We start from the raw sequence: 20,543 nt of genomic DNA on the forward strand, positions 1-20,543 counted from the left end.
CCACCCAGGTGCCCCGTGATTCAATATATTTTTTAAAGATTTTATTTATTTATTTGACAGAGACACAGAGAGAGAGGGAACACAAGCAGGGGGAGAGGGAGAAGCAGGCTGCCCACTGAGCAGGGAGCCCGATGCGGGGCTCGATCCCAGCACCCTGGGATCATGACCTGAGCCGAAGGCAGACGCTTAACGACTGAGCTACCCAGGCGCCCCGTGATTCAATATTTTTAAACGTAACAGTCCCCACGATGGGTCCAGTTACCATCTCTCACCATACACAGTCACTACAATATATATTTTTTTTATTCTTATGTTAATCCCCTATATTACATCATTAGTTTTAGATGTAGTGTTCCATGATTCATTGTTTGTGCATAACACCCAGTGCTCCATGCAGAATGTGCCCTCCTCAATACCCACCACCAGGCTAACCCATCCTCCCACCCCCCTCCCCTCTAGAACCCTGTTTGTTTTTCAGAGTCCATCGTCTCTCATGGTTCGTCTACCCCTCCGATTTCCCCCGCTTCATTCTTCCCCTCCCGCTACCTTCTTCTTCTTCTTTTTTTTTTTTTCTTAACATATATTGCATTATTTGTTTCAGAGGTACAGATCTGAGATTCAACAGTCTTGCACAACTCACAGCGCTTACCAGAGCACATACCCTCCCCAGTGTCTATCACCCAGTCACCCCATCCCTCCCACCCCACCCCCCACTCCAGCAACCCTCAGTTTGTTTCCTGAGATTAAGAATTCCTCATATCACAGTCACTACAATATTATTGACAGGAAACAAACCATCAATTACCAGAGGGGAGGGGGCTCGGAGGGCTGGCAAAAGAGTGAAGGGGATGAAAAGGTAGAAACTTCCAGCTGTAAAGTACAGAAGCCATGGGGATGTCATGTACAGCATAGGGAACACAGTCAATAATATTGTAGTGGTTTTTTAAATATTAAGTTGTGTAAGTTCTTTATATATTTTGTATATTAACCCCTTATCAGATGTATTACTTGCAAATATCTTCTTCCACTAAGTAGGTTACCTTTTTGTTTTGCTGATGATTTTCTTCACTGGGGCAGAGGTTTTTTAGTTTGATGCAATCCCATTTGTTTATTTTACCTTTTGCTGCCCTTGCCTGGGGAGACTGCCCCCCCCCCCGCCAAAATACTGCTAAGATTGATGTGAAAGAGCTTCCTGCCCATGTTTTCTTCTAAGAGAAGATTTTTTTTTTTTTTTAAACAAGCCACTTATACCTGTCTATCTCTGGTTTATTTATTTATTTACTTTATTGGTGAAATGGCAACAGCCTTGTGTGTCTCCTGAAATGAAAATGTCATTCTCGTTTCTCAGCCTGGTTCTGCTTTTCTGATAGCTCTGTTTTGCCAGGTGGGAAGTTCTTCTCTTTCTTGGGGTGGTTGCCCTCCCCTCTTTCCCGCAGTGACTCCCTCCCGTGTGGACTGACTGTGAGTCACGGGCTGTTAGCTTCCCCTGGCTTCAGGCAGGGGCGGAGGGACTGTACAGAATGCATTCTGGCCTGTTTCCGCCCCCCCCCCCCGCCCCCCCAGAACAACCTGCGAACATGTGGCACAAGAGGGCTTCATGCTGGGACAGCAAATACTACAGTTAAGACTTCCGGGTGTCGGTACCCCCCACTCCTCCCAGGCAGTGGAAGACACCCAGGCTTACAGTCGGGGTCCCTCCTGAGAGTCAGTGAACCCCCCCACCCAGGTTATTGCTCCTCCCAGGAGAAATGGGGGCCGGGAAGGTTTGGGGGGGTAGTCAGAGGAGTGGCTACAACATACAATGTATAACAAAGATTTTTTTTCTTTTAAAGATTTTATTTATTTATTTGACAGAGAGCGAGAGAGCGAGAGAGGGAACACAAGCAGGGGGAGTGGGAGAAGGAGAAGCGGGCCTCCCATGGAGCAGGGAGCCCGATGCGGGGCTCGATCCCAGGACCCCGGGATCATGACCCGAGCCAAAGGCAGACGCTTAATGACTGAGCCACCCAGGCGCCCCTATAACAAAGATTTTTGAAGAATAAACTTCGTTTTACAAATAAACTTTATGGGGTGCCTGGGTGGCTCAGTTGGTTAAGCGACTGCCTTTGGCTCAGGTCATGATCCTGGAGTCCCGGGATCGAGTCCCGCATCAGGCTCCCTGCTCAGCGGGGAGTCCGCTTCTCCCTCTGACCCTCCCCCCTCTCATGTGCTCTCTCTCTCCTCTCATCCTCTCTCTCAAATAAATAAATAAAATCTTTAAAAAAAATTAAAAAAAACAAACTTTATGATCTATAGAAATATTGGGAAGATAGCATCAAGAGTTCACAAAGCTTCCACACCCAACATCCTTTATTTTAAGATCTTATAATAGTATGGTGCATTTGTTATAATTAGTGAATCACTATTGGTACATTATTATTAACTGAAGTTCATACTGTAGTCAGATTCTCTAAGTTTTTACCTCATGCCCCTTTCCTGGTCCAGGATCCCACCCAGGACACCACCTTACAGACAAATACGTATTCCCTGTCATTGCAGGGGTCCAGGGGAGTAGTGGGGAGGCTGTCACGTGTGCTGTGATCAAGTTCACCATCTTGAAGTCAGTCTTTCTGGTTCCGCCTGGCTTGGGGACTTGGGAATTACTTGGCCAGGGCGCCGGATGGGGAGTCAGGTATGTTCAACTCCTATTCCAGCCTCCTGTCTCTCTAGTGTGTCCTTTGACTTGTCCCCTCTTTGGCCTTAGTTTCCTTATCTGTGAAATGGAGGCACTGGGCTAGTTTCATCTAGACAGGTTGAGTCTTGGGGTAAACGGCAAATGAAGTTTCCTGACCCCGTCCTGGGGCGGAGGAAGCCGGCAGGTGTGATGCTAAACGAGGGCAGAGCCGAGCCGGGACCCACATCTCACTGAGCGCAACATGGGGGCCCACACGCCGACTTTGGGCTTTTCGGGCCAAAGATCAGGGCTCTGCCCCTGCTTCGCTCCTTATTCTTGTGTAGTTAGGCAAGGCCCTCTTGAGCTCTGAGCCTCAGTTTACTCATCTGTAAAGTGCCAGCTGGTGGGAGGGTCCCTTTGGCTGAGAATAGAACAGGTTGCTCTGGGGAACATGAGCTCTGTTCTTGAGGCTGTGCAAGCTGGACCAGGTGACCCTGTCGGGTGCTGTGAGGGGTGGTGGCAACGCTAAGCTCCGAGGGTCTTCCTGTTGGATTGGGAATCCAGCCTCCGTGCTGACCCACTTTCCTACACCTGAGCTGGGCAGGTGGCTGGCTGCCACGGGATGCGCGCACACAGTTGCTTTCCTTTCCAGCCTGGGCCGGGACTGCGTTTGGCCCTGGGCTAAGGGAGGCCTGCCAAGTGTACCACACCCCTGGGCCATGGACTTCCAGGAGACTGGATGGAAACTCGCCATTATTGCCTCCCTGCCTTGTGGTACCTTTGGCTGCCAGGCCATTCTGCTACCCAGGCAGCTCCCAGCACAGGCCAGGCTCTACAGAGGTGACTCGGCCACTCCTACAAAGCTCTGAAGGAGTGAGAGGAATCCTTGAAAAAGTGAAAATAAGGAGCCCTGTGCCCCCACTCCCCCAAACCCTGGACTCTGTTATTTAAAAAAATGTCAGAGTTCTTCCAAGCTTCTGAGCCTTTGCATCTGCTGTCTGCTCCACCACCAGTGCCCTTCCCCTTTTCTAGCTGTTGACTCCTACTCATCCTTCAAGGCCCAGTGCAAAAGACCCCCCTGCTGGACCCTAACCACCCCTCCCTGCACGTCTCACCCTGAGTCATAATGGGCCTCTTCCGTGTCTGTGTCCCTGTGTCCCTCGATTTTCCTGAAGGTAGGGGTGGGCCCGACTCACCTCCCTGAGGTTGCCACAGACAGACCATCTGCCCACTGCGTTGTTGTTGCATGAGAGGGCCGGGTAGGGGAAGGGAGCATTGCTTTCCGAGCACCTTCCGATTACTGGCACTGTCGGCAAGCATTTAATCTCTAGCCTCCTTACCTCTACCCCCACCCCAAGTGGGCGCTAACCCCGGCTCGTCCCCGGAGGCAGGGGCGGCAGGCGCGCCAGTGCGTCTGGGCCGCGGGGAGAACTGGCGTTCCGCCGGATGGGGCGTGCGTGAAACCCGACGACCGGCCGCGGGCGAGCCAGGCGGGGTCGGGGGGCAGCGAGCGCACCGGGGCGTCCCCGCACGACCTGGGGGCCGGGGACTCCCGCGGGTGGCGCGCTACTAGTCCCATGTCCCGCCGACGTGACCGAAGCTGGGGAGCCGCCGCCTCCCGCCCCAGGTCTGGGCCGTGTCCCGGCCCCGCGGGGCCCCGCCCCCTCGCGCCTCCCGGGGCGCACCTGGCCCCGCCCCCAGCGAGAGGCCCCGCCTCCGGCCCCGCCCCGAGCCGCAAACTGGTCCCCGCGCCGCGCGCTTGGGCAGACAGGTGGAGGAGAGCTGAGCTGTCCACCGCGTTTCGTGCTACGCTCCGGGCCCCGCCATGGGCAACCGCGCGGGCCGCTCCGACTTCGAGTGGGTCTACACCGACCAGCCGCACACGCAGCGGCGCAAAGAGATGCTCGGTGAGCGCGGCCCGGCCCCTGCCGCGGGTGGGGACAGCCCCGCGGGGCCGTCGCGAGGCGCGGGCCAGCCAGAGCCCGGCGGTCGCTCTTGCGCCGGCCCCGGTGCCCAGCGGGCACTCCTCGGCCCCTGCTTCAGGGAGGGTGGGAGCGCCAGTCTTTCCCCCCGCCAGGGGTCCTCGGCGCGGGTGCCCGAGGGTCTCCCACGCCCGGGTCTGAAACTCCTCTCGCGTCTTTGCCTCCGTCTTGGGGTCCGGGATTCGAGGACCCCAGCCCGGATCCGCGCACCTGGGGAGCGCACCTCAGCTGCAGCATTCTGGTGGTGGACCGCGAGCCAGTCGTGGGGCGGGGACCGGGCGCGAACTCGGGGCGCGGGGTCCGTCCCCAGGGAACCGTCTGTGTACGGGATACACCTTAAGAAAAAACCCCACAAAGATTATGCCAAAGAATGTCTTTTGTCTATTCTGCCCCGTATTTTATAGCTTAATACATGGTGGCCGCCCCTCTCTCATTTAGTGTCCTGCGAAGTCGAAGTCGTTTTTACCAGCGTAGTTGTGGTCAGTCAAGCCAGTGACTCCTATTAGACCAGGGATGTACAGTCTCTTTCCTGGGCACTACGGGTAAAAGGGCTCGCACCTCCAGAACAGTTTCTACTGGGTGCCACCAAATCGCCCCCACAGTGCCAGGCCGACTTCCAGCAGCGTGGACATGCTACCCTGCCTCCCAAGAAATGGCCAGGCCCTGGTTTCCACACTCCCTCGCCTACACCTGGGGTTGGCAAACCTTTTAATCAGGTTGACTAGGTGACATGTGCTATTTCATTGTGTTTAATTTGCAGTTTTGGGATGATTGTTTCCAAAGTTTAATTGGCCACTTCAATTTTTTTTTTTTCTCTTGGGTTCGTCTCTTGCTTGTTGATTGTTAGAGCTCTTTGTACAGCAGGGTTTTAACTATTTGTCTTACATGTTGCAAATATATTCCCCTTGTCTTTTGCTCTCAAAGAAGCTTTTCTTTCTTTCTTTTTTTTTTTTTTATGCATTCAAATGGATTAGGTTTTTCTTTAGAAGTTTTCCCTTTGGTGTCTTCCTGCTCCACTCCAAGACTATGAAATATCCATCCTATTACTTTTAAGGTTTTCAGATACCGGATGCACTGCGTGGTTCATGCCAGGGCTGTTCTCCGCTGTGGCTGCCCCCTGCCTGGAGATGGCTGGGGGGGGGGTTCGTGTCTTCGGTGGCTTTCTGCTGTGAGGTGAATAATAACCGAGCACTGCTGTGGTCTGACCTGTGGCAGCATCCTCCCCTACACCTGTGAACTTCTTGGGGTGGCTCAGAGGGGTCTTGGTGATCATCTGGTCCTGCCTCTCCCTAGAGGGCAGGTGTCTTGGCTGCTCCCCTCAGCAGGGCTGAGGCAGGGCTCCATTTCCTTCCCCTCCCCTGGCAGCCCCCCACCTTGCTGTTACAGGACTCACTGGCACCTGGCCCCAGGTGGAGAAGGCTGGAGACTTACCCTGCCCCACAAAGGGGTCCAGACCCTCTGGGCGGCAGACTCACTTTCTGAATCTGCAAAATGGGCACAGTCATCCTGTTTGGCAGAGAGGGTGCGATGTTAAAAGGACATCTTGGATGTTAAAAGGTGCGCAGTGTGGTACCCAGCACTCCAGGACATGGAGAAAAGGATCTGTCTCTGAAGAGAGAAGCCACAGGCCCCAAAACCAATAGGGGAAGCTTCCTGGAACGGGGTGGCACGGAAGGCTGGAAGGCTTGGAGGAGAGGAGGTGATTTGGGCACCAGGTCTCAGGGGCCGACCCTCCAGGGACCTTTAGCTCATTTCCAGTTTCCACTGGGTGCTGTGGATTCCTCCGGTCACGTCTGGTTTTAAACTCATGAACTTGACATGTGCCATTTTCCCTCACTCCCCGGCATTTGACAGCCTTTGCCCTGCCTGGATGTCCTTCCTTCCCGCTCTGCCCCTCTGGCTCTCTTTGGAGTTTTGTTTTGTTTCAAATTTTATTGAAGTATAATTGACATGCAGTATTATGTTAGTAAGTTTCAGGTATAAATCTAGTTACCATTTTTCACAGTACAAAAGTTAACTGTGATTTCATGGACTACAGTTCACTTGATGTACGTGACATGCCTGTCACTTACTTACTTTGTAAATGGAAGTTTGTACTTGATCCCCTGCACCCATCCCTCCGTGTCCCTCCCCCTCTGGCAACCACCAATCTGGGTTGGCTTGGTTTTGTCTTTTGAGTCTGGGTTTGGTTTGGTTTTGTCTTTTAGATTCCACATGTGAGTGGAATGATGCAGTATTTGTCTGTGTCTGTCTGACTGACTTCACTTCGCACAATATCCTCAGGGTCCACCCAAGTTGTTGCAAAATTCCATTTTTTTCTATGGCTGAGTAATTTTTGATTGTGTATATCCCTCATCTTCTTCATCCACGCGTCTGTTGATGGACACTTAAGTTGCTTCCATATCTTAGCTCTTGTACATAATGCGGCAGGGAACAGGGGGGTGCATATATCTTTTTGAATTTGTGTTCTCGTTTTCTTTGGATAAACACCAAGACATGGAATTGCTGGATCAATATTTTGAAGAACCTCCATACTGCTTTCCAGAGTGCCTGCACCAGTTTTCATTCCCACCGACAGTGCACGAGGGTTCCCCTTTCTCTGCATCCTCGCCAACACCTGTTATTTATGTTGTTGATTTTAGCCATTCTGACAGGTGTAAGGTGATACCGCATTGTAGTTTTGATTTGTATTTCCCTGATGATGAGTGATGTTGAGCATCTTTCCATGTGCCGGTTGTTCATTGGTATGTCTTCCATGTAAGAATGTCTATTCAAGTTTTAGTCAAATTTTTGTTGGTTTGCTATTGAGTTGTATGAGTTCTTTATAGACTTCGGATGTTATCCCCTTATTGGGTATGTGATTTGTCAGTATCTTCTCCCAATTCCATGGGCTGCCTTTTTGTTTTGTTGATGGTTTCCTTCACTGTGCAAAAGTTTTTTAGTTTGATGCAGTCCTATTTGTTTTATTTTCATTTATGTTGCCTTTACTTCCAGTGTGAAATCCAAAAAGATTATCGCCAAGACTGATGTCAAGGAGCTTAGCGCCTGAAGATTTTGGCTTTCCTATCTTACATTCAAGTCTTCAATCCATTTTGAGTTTATTTTTGCGTGTGGTGTGAGAAAGCGGTCCAGTTGTATTCTGCACATAGCCGTTCAGTTTCTCCAACACCATTTGTCGAAGAGACTGTTTTTTGCTCATTGCATATTCCTGCCTTCTTTGTTGTAAATTGATTGACCATATGCATGTCAGTTTATTTCTGGGCTCCCTATTCTGTTCCATTGATCTCTGTGTTTATTTTTATGCTAACTTACACTGTTTTTTGGTTACTTCAGCTTTGTAGTACACAGGTTGAAATCCAGGAACGCGATACCTCTGACTTTGTTTTTTTTCACAAGGTTGCTTTGGTTATTCATGGTCTTTTGCGGTTCCATAGACATTTTAGAATTATTTGTTTTAGCTATCTGACAAATGCTGTTGAAATTTTATTAGGGCTCTCGCTCAGTCCCATTTCCTGCAGGAAGGCCACCTGACTACCCTCCTGGCCTTTGGCCTCCGCTGGGGGAGGACATTCCTCTGGGCTTTCCCTCTACGGCTCCGACCCATCAAGGTTCTTACCAATGTGGGGAAGCGGATTTCGGGGATCTAGACCTTGGCCGTGGAGCTCATCTCCTGGCAGGCACCTCAACACTCCTCACGCATTAGCCATGTGACCCTGGGCAGGTCAGTCATCAGATGAGCAAATAGAGGCTTGGTTGAGTTAAAAGGGGTTATTATTCCTTACAGAGTTGTGCAGATTAAATGAGGTAATGTTAAGTGCTTAGCTCGCAATAAATGTTAGCTCCGATGATAATTACTACCTCGGCACACAGGCCCAAGTTCTCCCCAAGGACAGGGAATGCCTTTCCGCCTCTGCTTTCTGGCCGTCTGTGCCATTCGCAGCCCGAGAGAAATTCTGCGTGTTAACTGCCAGTACCTTTTTAGAGAAGAGGCAGCCAGGGGCTGCTCAGAGAGGGGAAGCGACCTGTGTGGGGCTGCACAGGCCGGAGGCTGCCGAGGCCAGGCTGGTGTGCAGGGAACTTGCTTGAGGATGTGCTCCAGCCCCAGCAGGCCACTCCTGCAGCTCCTGCCAAGCCCCCAGGAGCCAGTGGATGCTCAATAAAGATCCTAATCTGGGAGGGAATCAGAACCCAGGGGGAGGCGGGGAGGCCCTTGCACCTACCTGGCCGCACCTCTCTCGGGGGCAGAACCGAAGTCCATCTCCAGCTCCTGCCTAACTGGGGACAGGCTCCCCAGGGCACAGTGTCCCATGGGCAAATGCAGTCCCACGCAGCCCCTAAGAGCCACATCTCCCAGGCCACGGCTGAGCCTCCCTGTACTTTGAAGGCAGGAACAGAGCCCGCAGGACTGTGATCCCACGGTAGACCAGAGGCCAAGCCAGGCGTGGCCGCGGAAAGAAGCAGACTTTGGGTTTGTCTTTAAAAACAAATAGCTTTGTGATTTTTTTTTCTTATGAAAACAGGACACAAACATGGTAAAACAAAACAAAACAAAATGAAACACAAATTCAAATAATCAAAGGAAAACAAAAGAGGAAACAAGGAAGTAAGACTCTTGGCAGTTGGGTTATTTGCATAGGAAAGGCCCCTGCTGGGGCGTTTCTCAGGGGCTGGGTGGTAGAATCCAGAACAGAACTGGCTGAAGCCCTCATGGGAATTCGTGAACTCTCCCCACCCAACCGTGGAGATGCCAGCTCCAGGGGTGGGGAGCGGGCGGGCCATTCTCTCCGCACCCCACGTCCCTGCCCCAGGAGGCAGCTGGGCCTCCTCCCCTGCCAGGGGGCTGCGCTGGTGCTGGGCTTGCGTCCCTCCAACTCTGAGGTTCTGCAGAAGAAAGGGAGCTGCCTCCCTCACCTCCTGACCCGAGGAGCGTGACCGCCCCTTGAACCACTAACCTCTGGCCAGAGCTGTGAGTCGTACGGCTGGTCAGTGGGCAGGGGGCAGTGATGGGCAAGGCCCCGCCGTTATCATGTAGTCAGGGCAGGGAGAAGTGGCTCTCCAAGAAAAGGAAGGGGTGCTGTGACCCTGAGTTGTGTGGGCAGTGGGGGAGGCAGGCTGGATACGCGGGGGCACGGTAGCGCGGACTGTGGGTGGTCACTCAGGGCTGACTCGTGGACCCTCCTTGACCTGATTATATCCTCCCCTGCTGAAATCCTCCAAGGGCTTCCCCTTCTAAAAAAATCTCACCTCTGCCCTGGCCTGTGGGGCACCCCGTCTCTGGCCGTTTTGTGGAATGCATCCCATCTGCCCATTTCCCTCCTCATGGCTTTTGCAAATGCTGTTCCCTCTGCTTGAGTTCTTTTCCCCTGTTCTTTTTTATTATTATTATTATGTTATGTTAGTCACCATACATTACATCATTAGTTTTAGATGTAGTGTTCCATGATTCATTGTTTGTGCATAACACCCAGTGCTCCATGCAGAACGTGCCCTCCCCAATACCCATCACCAGGCTAACCCATCCTCCCACCCCCCTCCCCTCTAGAACCCTCAGTTTGTTTCTCAGAGTCCATAGTCTCTCATGGTTCTTCTCCCCCTCCCCTGTTCTTCATGAACCAAACTCCTATGTGTCCCCTCAGGTCTCAGCCTCAATGCCCTTTTCTCAGAAACACTCTAACAACCCCCCCCCCACACACGGTATGATGCTGTTACTCCCTGGAGAGAACAAAAAAACCCCGATGTGCAAATTGGCACATGGCTGTTTGTGCAGATATTTCTATCGTGGCCAATTTCAAGCTACCAGCATGCATTGCTGAGCAGGCATTTGGGAAGGGAGGAGTGCGTGGGGTGGCCTGCAGTGCTTACCTCCCCTCCGGGCCCCTGCTCCATCCTCCTCCCTGACCCTCCTGCAAGGTGCCTTCACCTCCTGGCCCTGGCCTCTCTTGTAGCTGCAGGTGTCTGGGGCGACTGCTTTCATTCCCACGGCTGAGCCTCCCCGAAGGCAGGCCGGGCTCACCACCGCCGCCGCGGTTCCTTGGGCTGGCCTGCAGCGCTCCCCAGACAGGTCGGCGACAGGCACCTGCACAAAGCTTCAGCGGCTGCCAGGAGGTCCCGGGTTTCCCTCCTCCCTCCCAGCGCTGCCTGGGACCTGGCAGCTCCGGTTCCCTCCAGGGCTCACCCTCGCCAGCCAGCGAGCTGGGAGACAACCCAGGCTGGGAACCAAGCAGTGAGGCTGAGGATCCTGCTTGATCGCACTGTCTTTCTTCCCTCGGGAACTTTCTTCTCCTCTCCCCGGCTCCATTTTCCACCCGAGCAGTCCTAGTCCTTGCTCCCGATGGGTGAGGGTTTGTGTATGACTTCTAGTGGCCTTGTGCTTGTCGCACATAATGAGCATTTTTGCCTTGCCTTTCTTTTGTCTGCCTTCCGGATGTTGACGCAGGGACGTTGACGCTCCCTGCGGAGTGACTCGCTTGCCCCGCTCCCCAGCCGGTGGTCCGGGGGCAGGCAGGCCTCTCGTCCACCCTCTTCTGTCCCCGGTGCCCGAAGGGAGCCACTGTCCCTGCCACACGATGCATGCACAGCTGCCAGGTCTGGATCGGGGCCTCCCCACGGCTGGGCGTGCCGCGTCCTTCCCCGGCCTCCCTTTCCCCCTTCCTTTCCCCTTGTTCGTTAATTTGTACCAGCTTTTATGGGGCAGGATTTACATACCGTAAATCCCCTCATTTGAAAGGCACAGGCCAGTGACTTTAGGGAAGTTATATAATCCAGTTTGGGAGTATTTTCATCACCTGGAAGATCCCTTGAGAACACGTGCCGTCACCCCCCCACCCCCAGATTCTCACACCCAGACTCTCCATCCTTGGGGTTTCGGCTCTGACGTTGGACACGTGTGTGTGTGTGTGTGTGTGTGTGTGTGTGTCCCTCTCTTGGGATGCCCCGTGAGAACGGCACCCCCCCGCCAAGCAGCCAGGGAACCCCTCCCATCTCTAGGGTCTGGGGCCTGGCTGCCAAAGACCTTCAGCAAATATTTGTCACTGAACAAAAAGCAGGTTTAGTGAGAGGCAGGTGAGGAGGCGGGCACAGTGACTCCTCAAGGCACTTTGGCCCCTTTCCACCTGTTATGCGTCGCACCAGGTCCCCACAGTGCCTCCCACGCTGACCGGACGGGGTTAGGCTTGCCTCCCGCCTCGGAGAGGGAACATTGTGTGGTGGGAAGGCCGCTGAGCTGGGGCGGGGCTGCAAGGAAGCCCTTTAGGAAGGAGAGGATTAAGAGGGTTTTAGGTGCCTTTGTCAGAGGACTGGCAGGGGAGAGTCGTCGAGCTATTCAACAGTGGGTAGGGGATGTGAGGGAAAGAGCTCTGGGCTGGCCGGGAAGCAGGTGGGCAGCTGCTGTGTGCAATGGAATGTTCTAGATTGGGAGTACCTTAGGTGATGAGCGGCAATGACAAGGACCTCTCCTATAGCTCTCGAGACTGTCAACATGATGGCATTTGGCCTCTTTGGGGAGGTGGTAGGAGTATGCAGTGCAGATGGTGCCAGGCCTGGGTGCAGGGAAGGGTCCAGACTGTTGGCGGGAAGAAGCCCCGTGTGTGCCTGGGGCCCCTGCCAGAGGCCAGCGGTCAGCAGGGGGTGGGCAGAAGGCCTGCATCTGGGAGGAGGAGCCCGATGCCCAGCCTTGGGACCTCCTTGACTGCCTCTAGAGGGCATGCGCCCAGCAGCCTCCCCAACCAGCTGCCTGCTTCTGCTTCCCCCCCACCCCCCCACCAGTCACAGCTGTGCTGACCCCAAGCTTGCCCTCACCAGTGGGGCCTGGTGGCCCCGGGAGCGCCTCTACCTGCTCCCAGCCCGAGGGCAGTCAGAGTCAGCACCTTCAAGATGGAGAGTGAGAAGCAGGCCCAGAGACGGACAGGGGCATGCCCAAGGACACCCCGCAGTGGGGCTGAGCCGGGCTGCATGCAGGTCTCCTCATCTGGGACCCAGGATTTTCTCTGGATGCTTTGCCCTGGCGACCACATAGCTCAGCCCCAGGACCCAGGTCCCCTGGGGGCTGAGCATCCCTGCAGGGTGCTCTTTCCAGCTCTCTGGGTGGGTGGGGGCTTTGGAAATGAGGCACGTTGTTTCCCCTTGTGGAAACCCCATCTCCCCATCTCTGCAATGGGGGGATGGCCCCCTCCCGGGCAGGGTGGTGAAGGCTGAGTGTGGCAGATGCCCTGCATGGGAGCACTTGGCTGGCATCCTAGCCCTCGCCTGGGCCCCGGCGTGCAGCCTGCTGGGGGGGCCTGGAGCTGGGGGTCCCGAGGCCAAGTCTTGGCAGTGTCGGCCTCACCGTGCTCTGTCGGACACTTCCCCGAGCCTCGCTGGACTTCAGAGCCTCCTTTCCGTGTCAGGCCTGGGCAGTGTGACTTCTAACAATGGCTGTTGTTCATGGCCAGTTGCCCAGTTGCGGGGGGCCATGCCCGGGGCCGCCGCTGGCGGACATTTGCACGGGTCTGTTCGTCTCTGGTTCCAGGTGGCCGTCCATGCTGGGCTCCCGGCTCCCCCGTGGAGCCGAGAGCTCTCGAAGCATGCGTGTCCTAGTCCCGCTACGGCTGTCTCTGAGCTGGAGGCCTGAGTGGGCCCGCACCCCCGTGGTCAGCTGGGGTCCCACAGCGGGGCAGAGCCTGGTCGGGCTGGGCCAGGCTAGGGTGTCCCGCTCAGGGCCAGGGCTCCTCCGTGGGGTTGCCGGGGGCCCAGAGAGATGGAGCCCAAAGCTGTGCAGCCCCGGGGCTCTCCCCTTCTTCCGGTCCTCCTTCCTGGGTCCCCTGGAGGAGGCCCCCCTTTTTGTCGGGCCAGCACCCCGTTGCCCGCTCCGTGACCCCTGCCCCAGCATCTCTGTCCTGTCCTTCTGCCCTCCCCTGGTGCTTTCTCTTTCCCATCTTACCCCCCAGCCAGACCTCCCGCCCTCCCCCTGTTCCCACACTCACCCCATCCCCCCTCACCTCCCTGCCCCACCGCCGGCTTGCCCCAGGCTGTGCTGAAATGGCTCCTGGTGGGGCCTTCATGACCTTGCTAAGTCCGGTGGGGCACCTGTCTTGTCTTCCTGCCCATGACCCTCTTTGACCCCAGCAGCCAGACACCTCAAGCCCATGGCTGCAGTAACCCCGGTCCCTCCTGTGCCCAGTGACCTCCACCTCTGGTCTGAGTGGCTGGTGGTCCCCAGAGCATCTCCCCTGGGAGGTCCCCCAGGCCTCTCCCATCCCCAGGGACCGGGAAAGCTCTGGACTTGAAAAGTTATTTACTGTTTCCCTTGAGTGGGGATTGACTTTCTCAGCAGGCAGGTCCAGAATAGCCCCACTCCTAAGATGGGGCCTCCCTGGGGTCTCCACGGAAGGCCCGCGGTGTTCAGTGGGGCCTGCCCGCCCGTGCCCCCTCCGGAATCTGCTGCGCTCCCAGCTCCCTGGGCACCGTCTCGGAGCCCTTCTGGTGTCTTGCCCCGCATACACTTCTGGCCAAGGCCCCTGGGCTCTGTCTTCTTGGTGGCTGCTGGGTTCCTCCCGGCTCTGTGGTCCGGGAGGTGTGGAGGTGATCTGGGGCGTACGTGCTTGGCCCCTTGTCGGGATCGCCCCTGCGCGGCCTGGAGTCCAGATTGGACGTCGGCCCCATCTTTTATTGCTTCCAGCAGGATGGCTGGGCCCAGTGACCCTTGTGGCCTGGGAGCGCTGGGCCTGTTCTCGTAGGTCAAAGCGAGCTGGGCCAGATCAGCCTGCAAGAGTAGCTCCCATGGCCCCAAAGATCAGAAGTAGGACATTTTTACCCTCAGCTCAGAAAGCTGCATTTAATAACAGTGGAAGAGCTCCTGGGGCCCCATCATCCCCGCCTTGCCACAGCCCAGATGGGCAGGCGGGGAGTGTCCTCCCCACCTCTCCTCTGTGGAGACGAGGCTGGGAGGCAATGTGGGCAGCTGAGTCTTTGGGGAAACTGTTAGGAAAAGGAGGAAGGGACACCGGGCTCCCTGAAGGTGGGCTCGGCAGGGGTGGGACCTCAGGGGTGCGCGCTCCTTTGCTCCCCACTGGTAGGATTACTGTCTTTGTTGGACAGATGGGGCATCTGGGGCCCACCGTCCAAGGTCAGAGCTGCCTCTGGGGAGCACGGGAGTGACCTGTTTGCTGGCCTCGATCCCAGAGCTGGGGTCCCACTACCTCAGAGCATGCCAGCCTGCTTACCTGGTGCAGGTGTGGCCTGCCCTGCCCTCCCGCCCCAGGCTTGGCCTCCTTCCAAGGGCAAGCATGGGAACCAGCCCGAGAGAAGCTGGTGGCCTCCAGCTACCTGGGGCTTCTAGGTGTGCCTCGGGAGGTGAGGGCCAGGCTCCTGGTTGCCCAGGAGGGGAAGACTGGTGCCCAGAGGCTGCCCCTGGCGAGAGGGAGGCTGGTGGGGCCCTGTGGCCTGTGGTCCCAACCGGATAGCCAGCTATGCAAAGGTCGGGGGCACTCCGCACATGGTTTCCCTGGCCCGAAACCATTTCTTACTCCCGCTGTACCTCACCGTGGCTGCAGGATTCCCACCTCCCGGGGCCCCCAGCGTCCCCCGGGAGCACCTCTCTACCCAGGCCACCCAGGCCTACTTTCTGAAGTGTCCCCTCTCACTCTGACCCCCTTTTGGGAGAGGAGCAAGCTGGGATGAGGCCTACCCCCTGTCCCCCCTCCCAAGTGGGGCCCACATGGCCGTCTCCGCTCCCAGGCTTGGGTCCTTTTGTCTCTCGTCCCACCTGGCAGGATGACACCGGGCGGGTGCGGTGCTGGCTCCTCCCCCTTGGCCAGGGCTGGCGGGCTGTGGGGCCCCTGGGGGGGGGCAGGCAGAGCGTGAGTCGCCCTGGGCCCTGTGCCAGGTGCTAGGATGGAGGAGGGACAGGGCCGGAGGAGTGGACCCCGTGGCGGGCCCAGCTGCGGGAGCGATCACGGTCTCCTCATCCTTGGTCTAGGTGCCCTGTGTTTCCTTGGGCCGCGGTGACAGGTGACCACAAACTGGGGGCCTTCAGACAGCACACACGTGTTCTCTACTGGCTCTGGGGGGTCGGAAGTCTGACACGGGTCTCACGGGGCTGAAGTCAGGGTGTCGCAGGGCCACACCCCTGGGGGCTCCGGGGACGAAGCCGTTTCCAGGCCTTTCCAGCTTTGCAGGCACCTGCACTTCTGGCTCGGGGCCCCTCTTCCACCTTCACAACCAGCAGGGGCAGGTGGGGTCCTTCCCAGTCCCCCCCGGGACCCTCTCTCCTGCCTGTGCTTCCCCTGAGAGGGCGGGCCCTGGGATGATACCGGCCACCTGGATGATCCAGGTCACCGTCCTGTTGTAAGGTCAGCTGCTGCACCTGACTGCCCTGTGCAACCTTGGTTCTCTCTTGCCGGGGGCTGGGACCTCCTCAGCTTATGGGATTGGGATGTGGATGTCTTTGGGGGGCCGTTATCCTGCCCGCCCCCGCCCCCCACATTGCCAGTAGCCTCTCTCTCCAGCTTGTGAACGGGGTCTCCTGGCTTAAGGTGGCACTGGCCACCCCGAGCCTTCCCCTGCCTTCGCAGGGCACCAAGCACCCCACGGGACCTCTGACCTTTATGGCAGCCGGGTCACCTCCCACGGCGCGGGCACGACGCCAGAGGCCATGAGGCAGTGTGGGCAGGCCCCCGGGGGGTGGGGGAAGCGGTTCATCAGCCTGGTATTCTGTCCCCTTGCAGTCCCTGTGCTCTGATGACGCAGCCGCAGGCCTCCGCGGGGCCGGCCTTCCCAGCACGCCCCGGCAGTCACCCCGCAGCCGGGCCGCTGTGCGGGCCTTCCCCGGGCGGGTGAGCCGAGCCCTGCAGGGCTGATCTGTTAGTCCTGCCAGTGACCCCCGCCGGGTGCACACGCCCAGCCCTGCGGCTGAGCTCACCTGCCCCGAGCGGCCAGTTTGTCTTAAACTTTTCTTACTGCGGTAAAACACAAAGAACTGACAGTTTGCCATTTGGAATCACGTTGACGTGTCTGATTTGGTGGCATGCAGGGCGTCGTGCACCGTGCTATTTCCAAATCCACCTCATGGCTCCACGCAGACCTGTTCCCGCCCCCACCTCACCCCTCCGCTGCCCTCCCCAGCCCCTGCTGACCGGTCCCTGCTTTCCGTCCCTAGGAACGCACCTGTTCTCCACCCTTGGCTTGTCATGGGGTACGTGGCCCGTGTGGCTGGCTGCTTTCATTCGGCGTCATGTCTTCGAGGCTCATCCATGTGTAGCCTGGGTCAGCACTTCTTCCTTCTAAACACATTTTTTGGGGGAGCCACTAGTTTACTTGGGAGTCCATTTCAGGGAGCAGGAGTAGGGTGTCGGCATTGTGAAATAGGGACGGTGGGCAATTCAATATAGACATTTTTTTTTATTGAGGTATAATGACATAGAACGAGGTATTAGTTCCAGGTGTATGACGGGATGCCCCGGTCTGTGGTGCAGAATGATCGCCACCGTGAGTCTAACTAACATCGTCACCATACGCAGTCACAAAAACGTTTGTTCTTGAGTTCCCGGGTGAGAAAAGTTCTTGATGAGAACTTTTAAGATCTACTTTTTTTCTAAGTCGGCTCCACACCCAGCGTGGAGCCCGACGTGGGGCTGAGATCGTGACCTGAGCTGAGACCAAGTCAGACGCTCAACCGACTGAGCCACCCAGGCGCCCCCAACGTAGTGTTAACTGTAGTCACTGTGCTTTATGTTACACGCTCAGGACTTAATTCTTTTTTGACTGGAAGTTTTGTTCTTTTTTATGGCCGAATAACATTCCATTGTGTGGACAGACCACGTTTTGTTTATCTGGTCACCTGGATGGACACTGGGGTCGGTTTCAGCTTTGGCTGTGGTGAATAGTTCGATGAACGTTGGTGTGCAAGTATCTGTGTGTGCCCCCGATTTGAAGGCTTTGGGGTCTGTATTTCGAAGTGAAATTGCTGCGGCCTGTGGTAATTCTACAGTTCGGTCTTTGAGGAGCTGCCGAATGGTTTCCGGGTCGCTGCACCATGTTGCATCCCCCCCAGCAGTGTCCCAACAAGGGCTCCGGTGTCGCCACATCCTTGCCGACACTCGCTGTTGTCTGTTTTTGACTCTGGCCATCCTCGCGGGGGTGAAGGGGGATCTCATTTGTGGTCTTCGTTTGCAGTTCCCTGGTGACTACTGATGCGGAGCATCTTTTCCGGGGCTTCTTGGCTGGTTGCACATCTTTGGAGACCTGCCTGTTCAAGTCCTTTGTCCATTTTACGTTGGGCCGTCTGTCTCTGTTGTTGAGTTGTGGGAAATCTTTATATATCCTGGATATCAAACCTTTATCTGGAGTGAGGATTTGAACCCGCTCCGAACGCTGCTCTCTCCCAGTCCCCGGGACGCTGTGGCTCCTGAGCTCCCCGTTGAGTGGGCCTGAGTTTTGTCACCTGTCGCTTGGCTGGCTTGCTTTGTCTGAAGTTCCATGCTGTGACCAGCATCCCGGCGGGGTCCTTGGCCAAGCTTCAGGAAGAGAGCTCCCGGGATCAAAGGGCCCCGGTGGCTTTGTGCGCGGGGCTTGGAGGCCAGGGGACTGGCGCTGTCCCAGGCCGGAGGCGGCCCCTGCGTGCAAGGGGGGGGGGGCAGCTGCAGTGGGAGCAGGGGGCCCTGGTTCTGTCTACCGTGGGGTTCACACCCCACCTCGGCCGCTCGAAGGCTGTGCTTAGGGCCGTGGAGAGCCGCTGCTCACTGGGCTAGAGCCCAAGCCACTGTAGCTGCCCGATGAGGTGAAGGCTTGGTGGGGGCGCTGGGGTAAGGGCTACCTTGGGGATTCCGTTGGCTTCCAGGCAGAGGTGGCCTGGGGTTCTAGGGCTTGGGAACCCCAGCTCCTCGCAGCATCTCCAGCAGATGCGGGCTGTTCGCTGTCACGGAGCCAGGATCGTTCTGTGGGGACAGACACCCTGTGAAGCACATCACACCCCTGCCATCACACGCCGGGACACCGGGGCCCAGAGAGGGTGGGGATGTAGCCCCAGCCACACAGCAAGATCAAGACTAACCCCAAGATGGGCTTGGGGGGTGGCAGCTCAGGCAGGAGGATCCTGAGCCTGAGTCTCCCTTCTGACTAGGGCAGACTCCCTTTGCCCCTGTTGTGTGTTTCTGCTTGCATACTCCCAGGAACAAGCAGCTTACTACCTCTGAAGCAGCCTGTTCCATTGCTGGGTGGCTCTCACAGAAAGGTTTGTGGGCTGAGAAGAGGGCGGAGGGGCCTGGCTGTAGGGACCTTGGGCAGCTGAGCCGAGCTGTCACATCCTTCCCTTCTAAGCACAAAGGGGAAGTAACTTCCTGGGTCAGTTGGAGGACAGGGCTGGGCAGGATTTGCCCTTGGCCTGGCCGGTTCCGGGCCCTGTCCGTGGGCCAGCCTGGGGAGGCTGAGCCCGAGGCAGCCCAGCTGCTCTGGGTAGGAGGGGTGAAGACCCTGGAGACCAGCACTGGCTCTCTCTTTTTTTTTTTAAAGATTTTATTTATTTATTTGTGTGAGAGAGAATGAGAGAGAGAGCACATAAGAGGGGGGAGGGTCAGAGGGAGAAGCAGACTCCCTGCCGAGCAGGGAGCCCGATGCGGAACTCGATCCCGGGACTCCAGGATCATGACCTGAGCCGAAGGCAGTCGCTTAACCAACTGAGCCACCCAGGCGCCCGCACTGGCTCTCTTGAGGGTGCCCGGGATAAGCCCCGCTGACCTCACGGGCCTCAGTTTCTTTTATCTGTGCATCACAGCGCGGCTCTGCCTCTGAGGGCCTGCGAACCGGGGCACAGAGCAGACCTGGGAGCATCTCTCCCGAGCACGGGATGACCCCTGGCCCTGTCCATCCCCACCCCTGCACCAGACTCCTTGCCCCCTCCCACCGAGCAGCCAGGGAGGTTTCTGGAAGGCACAGCTGTCTTGCCCTAAGGCCCGCCCCCCCTCCCCCCTTGTGCTACCCCTGCAGGGTCTGGTTGCTTTCTGGCCAGAAGGCCCTCCCCTGCTTGGCCCACTCCCACCATCATTGTCTTTTTCTTTCCTGTAGAACAAACTACAGAAAAGGACAAAAGATTCTGTAATGAGCACCCCACCCCCAAAATAAATGCATTCAACGTTTTATCATGTTTCCTTAGATCTTGTTTAAGAACTGAAACACCGGAGACAGAGCCAGAGCCCTCCACGCCCCCCACCCCTGGCCACCCCCGTGGCCTCCGGTGTTCCCGATGCGTCTGGGCGCCACGCACGCCCCGTCACTCGGGCTGGAAGCCCCCCGCGGCGCACGGCACCTGCAGCTCTCGGCCGCTGCTTGGATTTTGGGCATTATTTATTTATTTATTTTTTTTAAAGGATTTTATTTATTTATTTGACAGCGAGAGACACAGTGAGAGCAGGATCACAAGCAGGGGGAGAGGGAGGGGGAGAAGCAGGCCTCCTGCCGAGCAGAGAGCCCGATGCGGGGCTTGATCCCAGGACCCTGGGATCATGACCTGAGCTGAAGGCAGACGCTTAACGGCTGAGCCACCCAGGTGCCGCTCTTTTTTTTTTTTTTTTTAAGATTTTATTTATTTAACTTTCAGAGAGAGAGCGCAAGCAGGGGGAGCGGCAGGCAGAGGGAGAGGGAGAAGCAGGCTTCCCGCGGAGCAGGGAGCCCGATGCGGGGCTCGATCCCAGGACCCCGGGATCATGACCTGAGCCGAAGGCAGATGCTTAACGGCTGAGCCCCCCAGGCGCCCCGGCATTATGTTTCTGTGACCTGTGGTGACACCTGGTCTTTCCTTGGGCTGGTGGCAAAGGCTCTTCCCCCGCCCCCCCTCCCCCCCGCCGCTCTGGGAAGTCTCCCCGGGGCCCCCAGGTGGTGGGGAGGCAGGCGTGTCTGGCTCTGCCAGGGCCAAGTCTCCGAGGGACCCTGCTGTCACT

The 20,543-nt window shown here is 56.7% G+C and overlaps 1 protein-coding gene across 2 annotated transcripts in view; it reads left to right on the plus strand.

The window, feature by feature from the left end:
* The window catches only part of DEGS2 (delta 4-desaturase, sphingolipid 2), a 34,728-nt gene that overhangs the window by 10,556 nt on the left and 3,629 nt on the right, over nt 1–20,543 (plus strand). The window contains exon 1 of one of the 2 annotated variants that reach the window (XM_021679839.2): nt 4,430–4,560. The exons of the other annotated variant lie outside the window; for it this stretch is intronic. Coding sequence (XP_021535514.1) covers nt 4,479–4,560 — 82 coding nt within the window. The 5' untranslated portion in view covers nt 4,430–4,478. Of the gene's footprint in view, nt 1–4,429; nt 4,561–20,543 lie in introns of those variants that run through there. 2 annotated transcript variants of the gene reach the window in all.

The sequence above is a fragment of the Neomonachus schauinslandi genome, chromosome 9, assembly GCF_002201575.2.
Source record: "Neomonachus schauinslandi chromosome 9, ASM220157v2, whole genome shotgun sequence".
Taxonomy (NCBI): domain Eukaryota; kingdom Metazoa; phylum Chordata; class Mammalia; order Carnivora; family Phocidae; genus Neomonachus; species Neomonachus schauinslandi.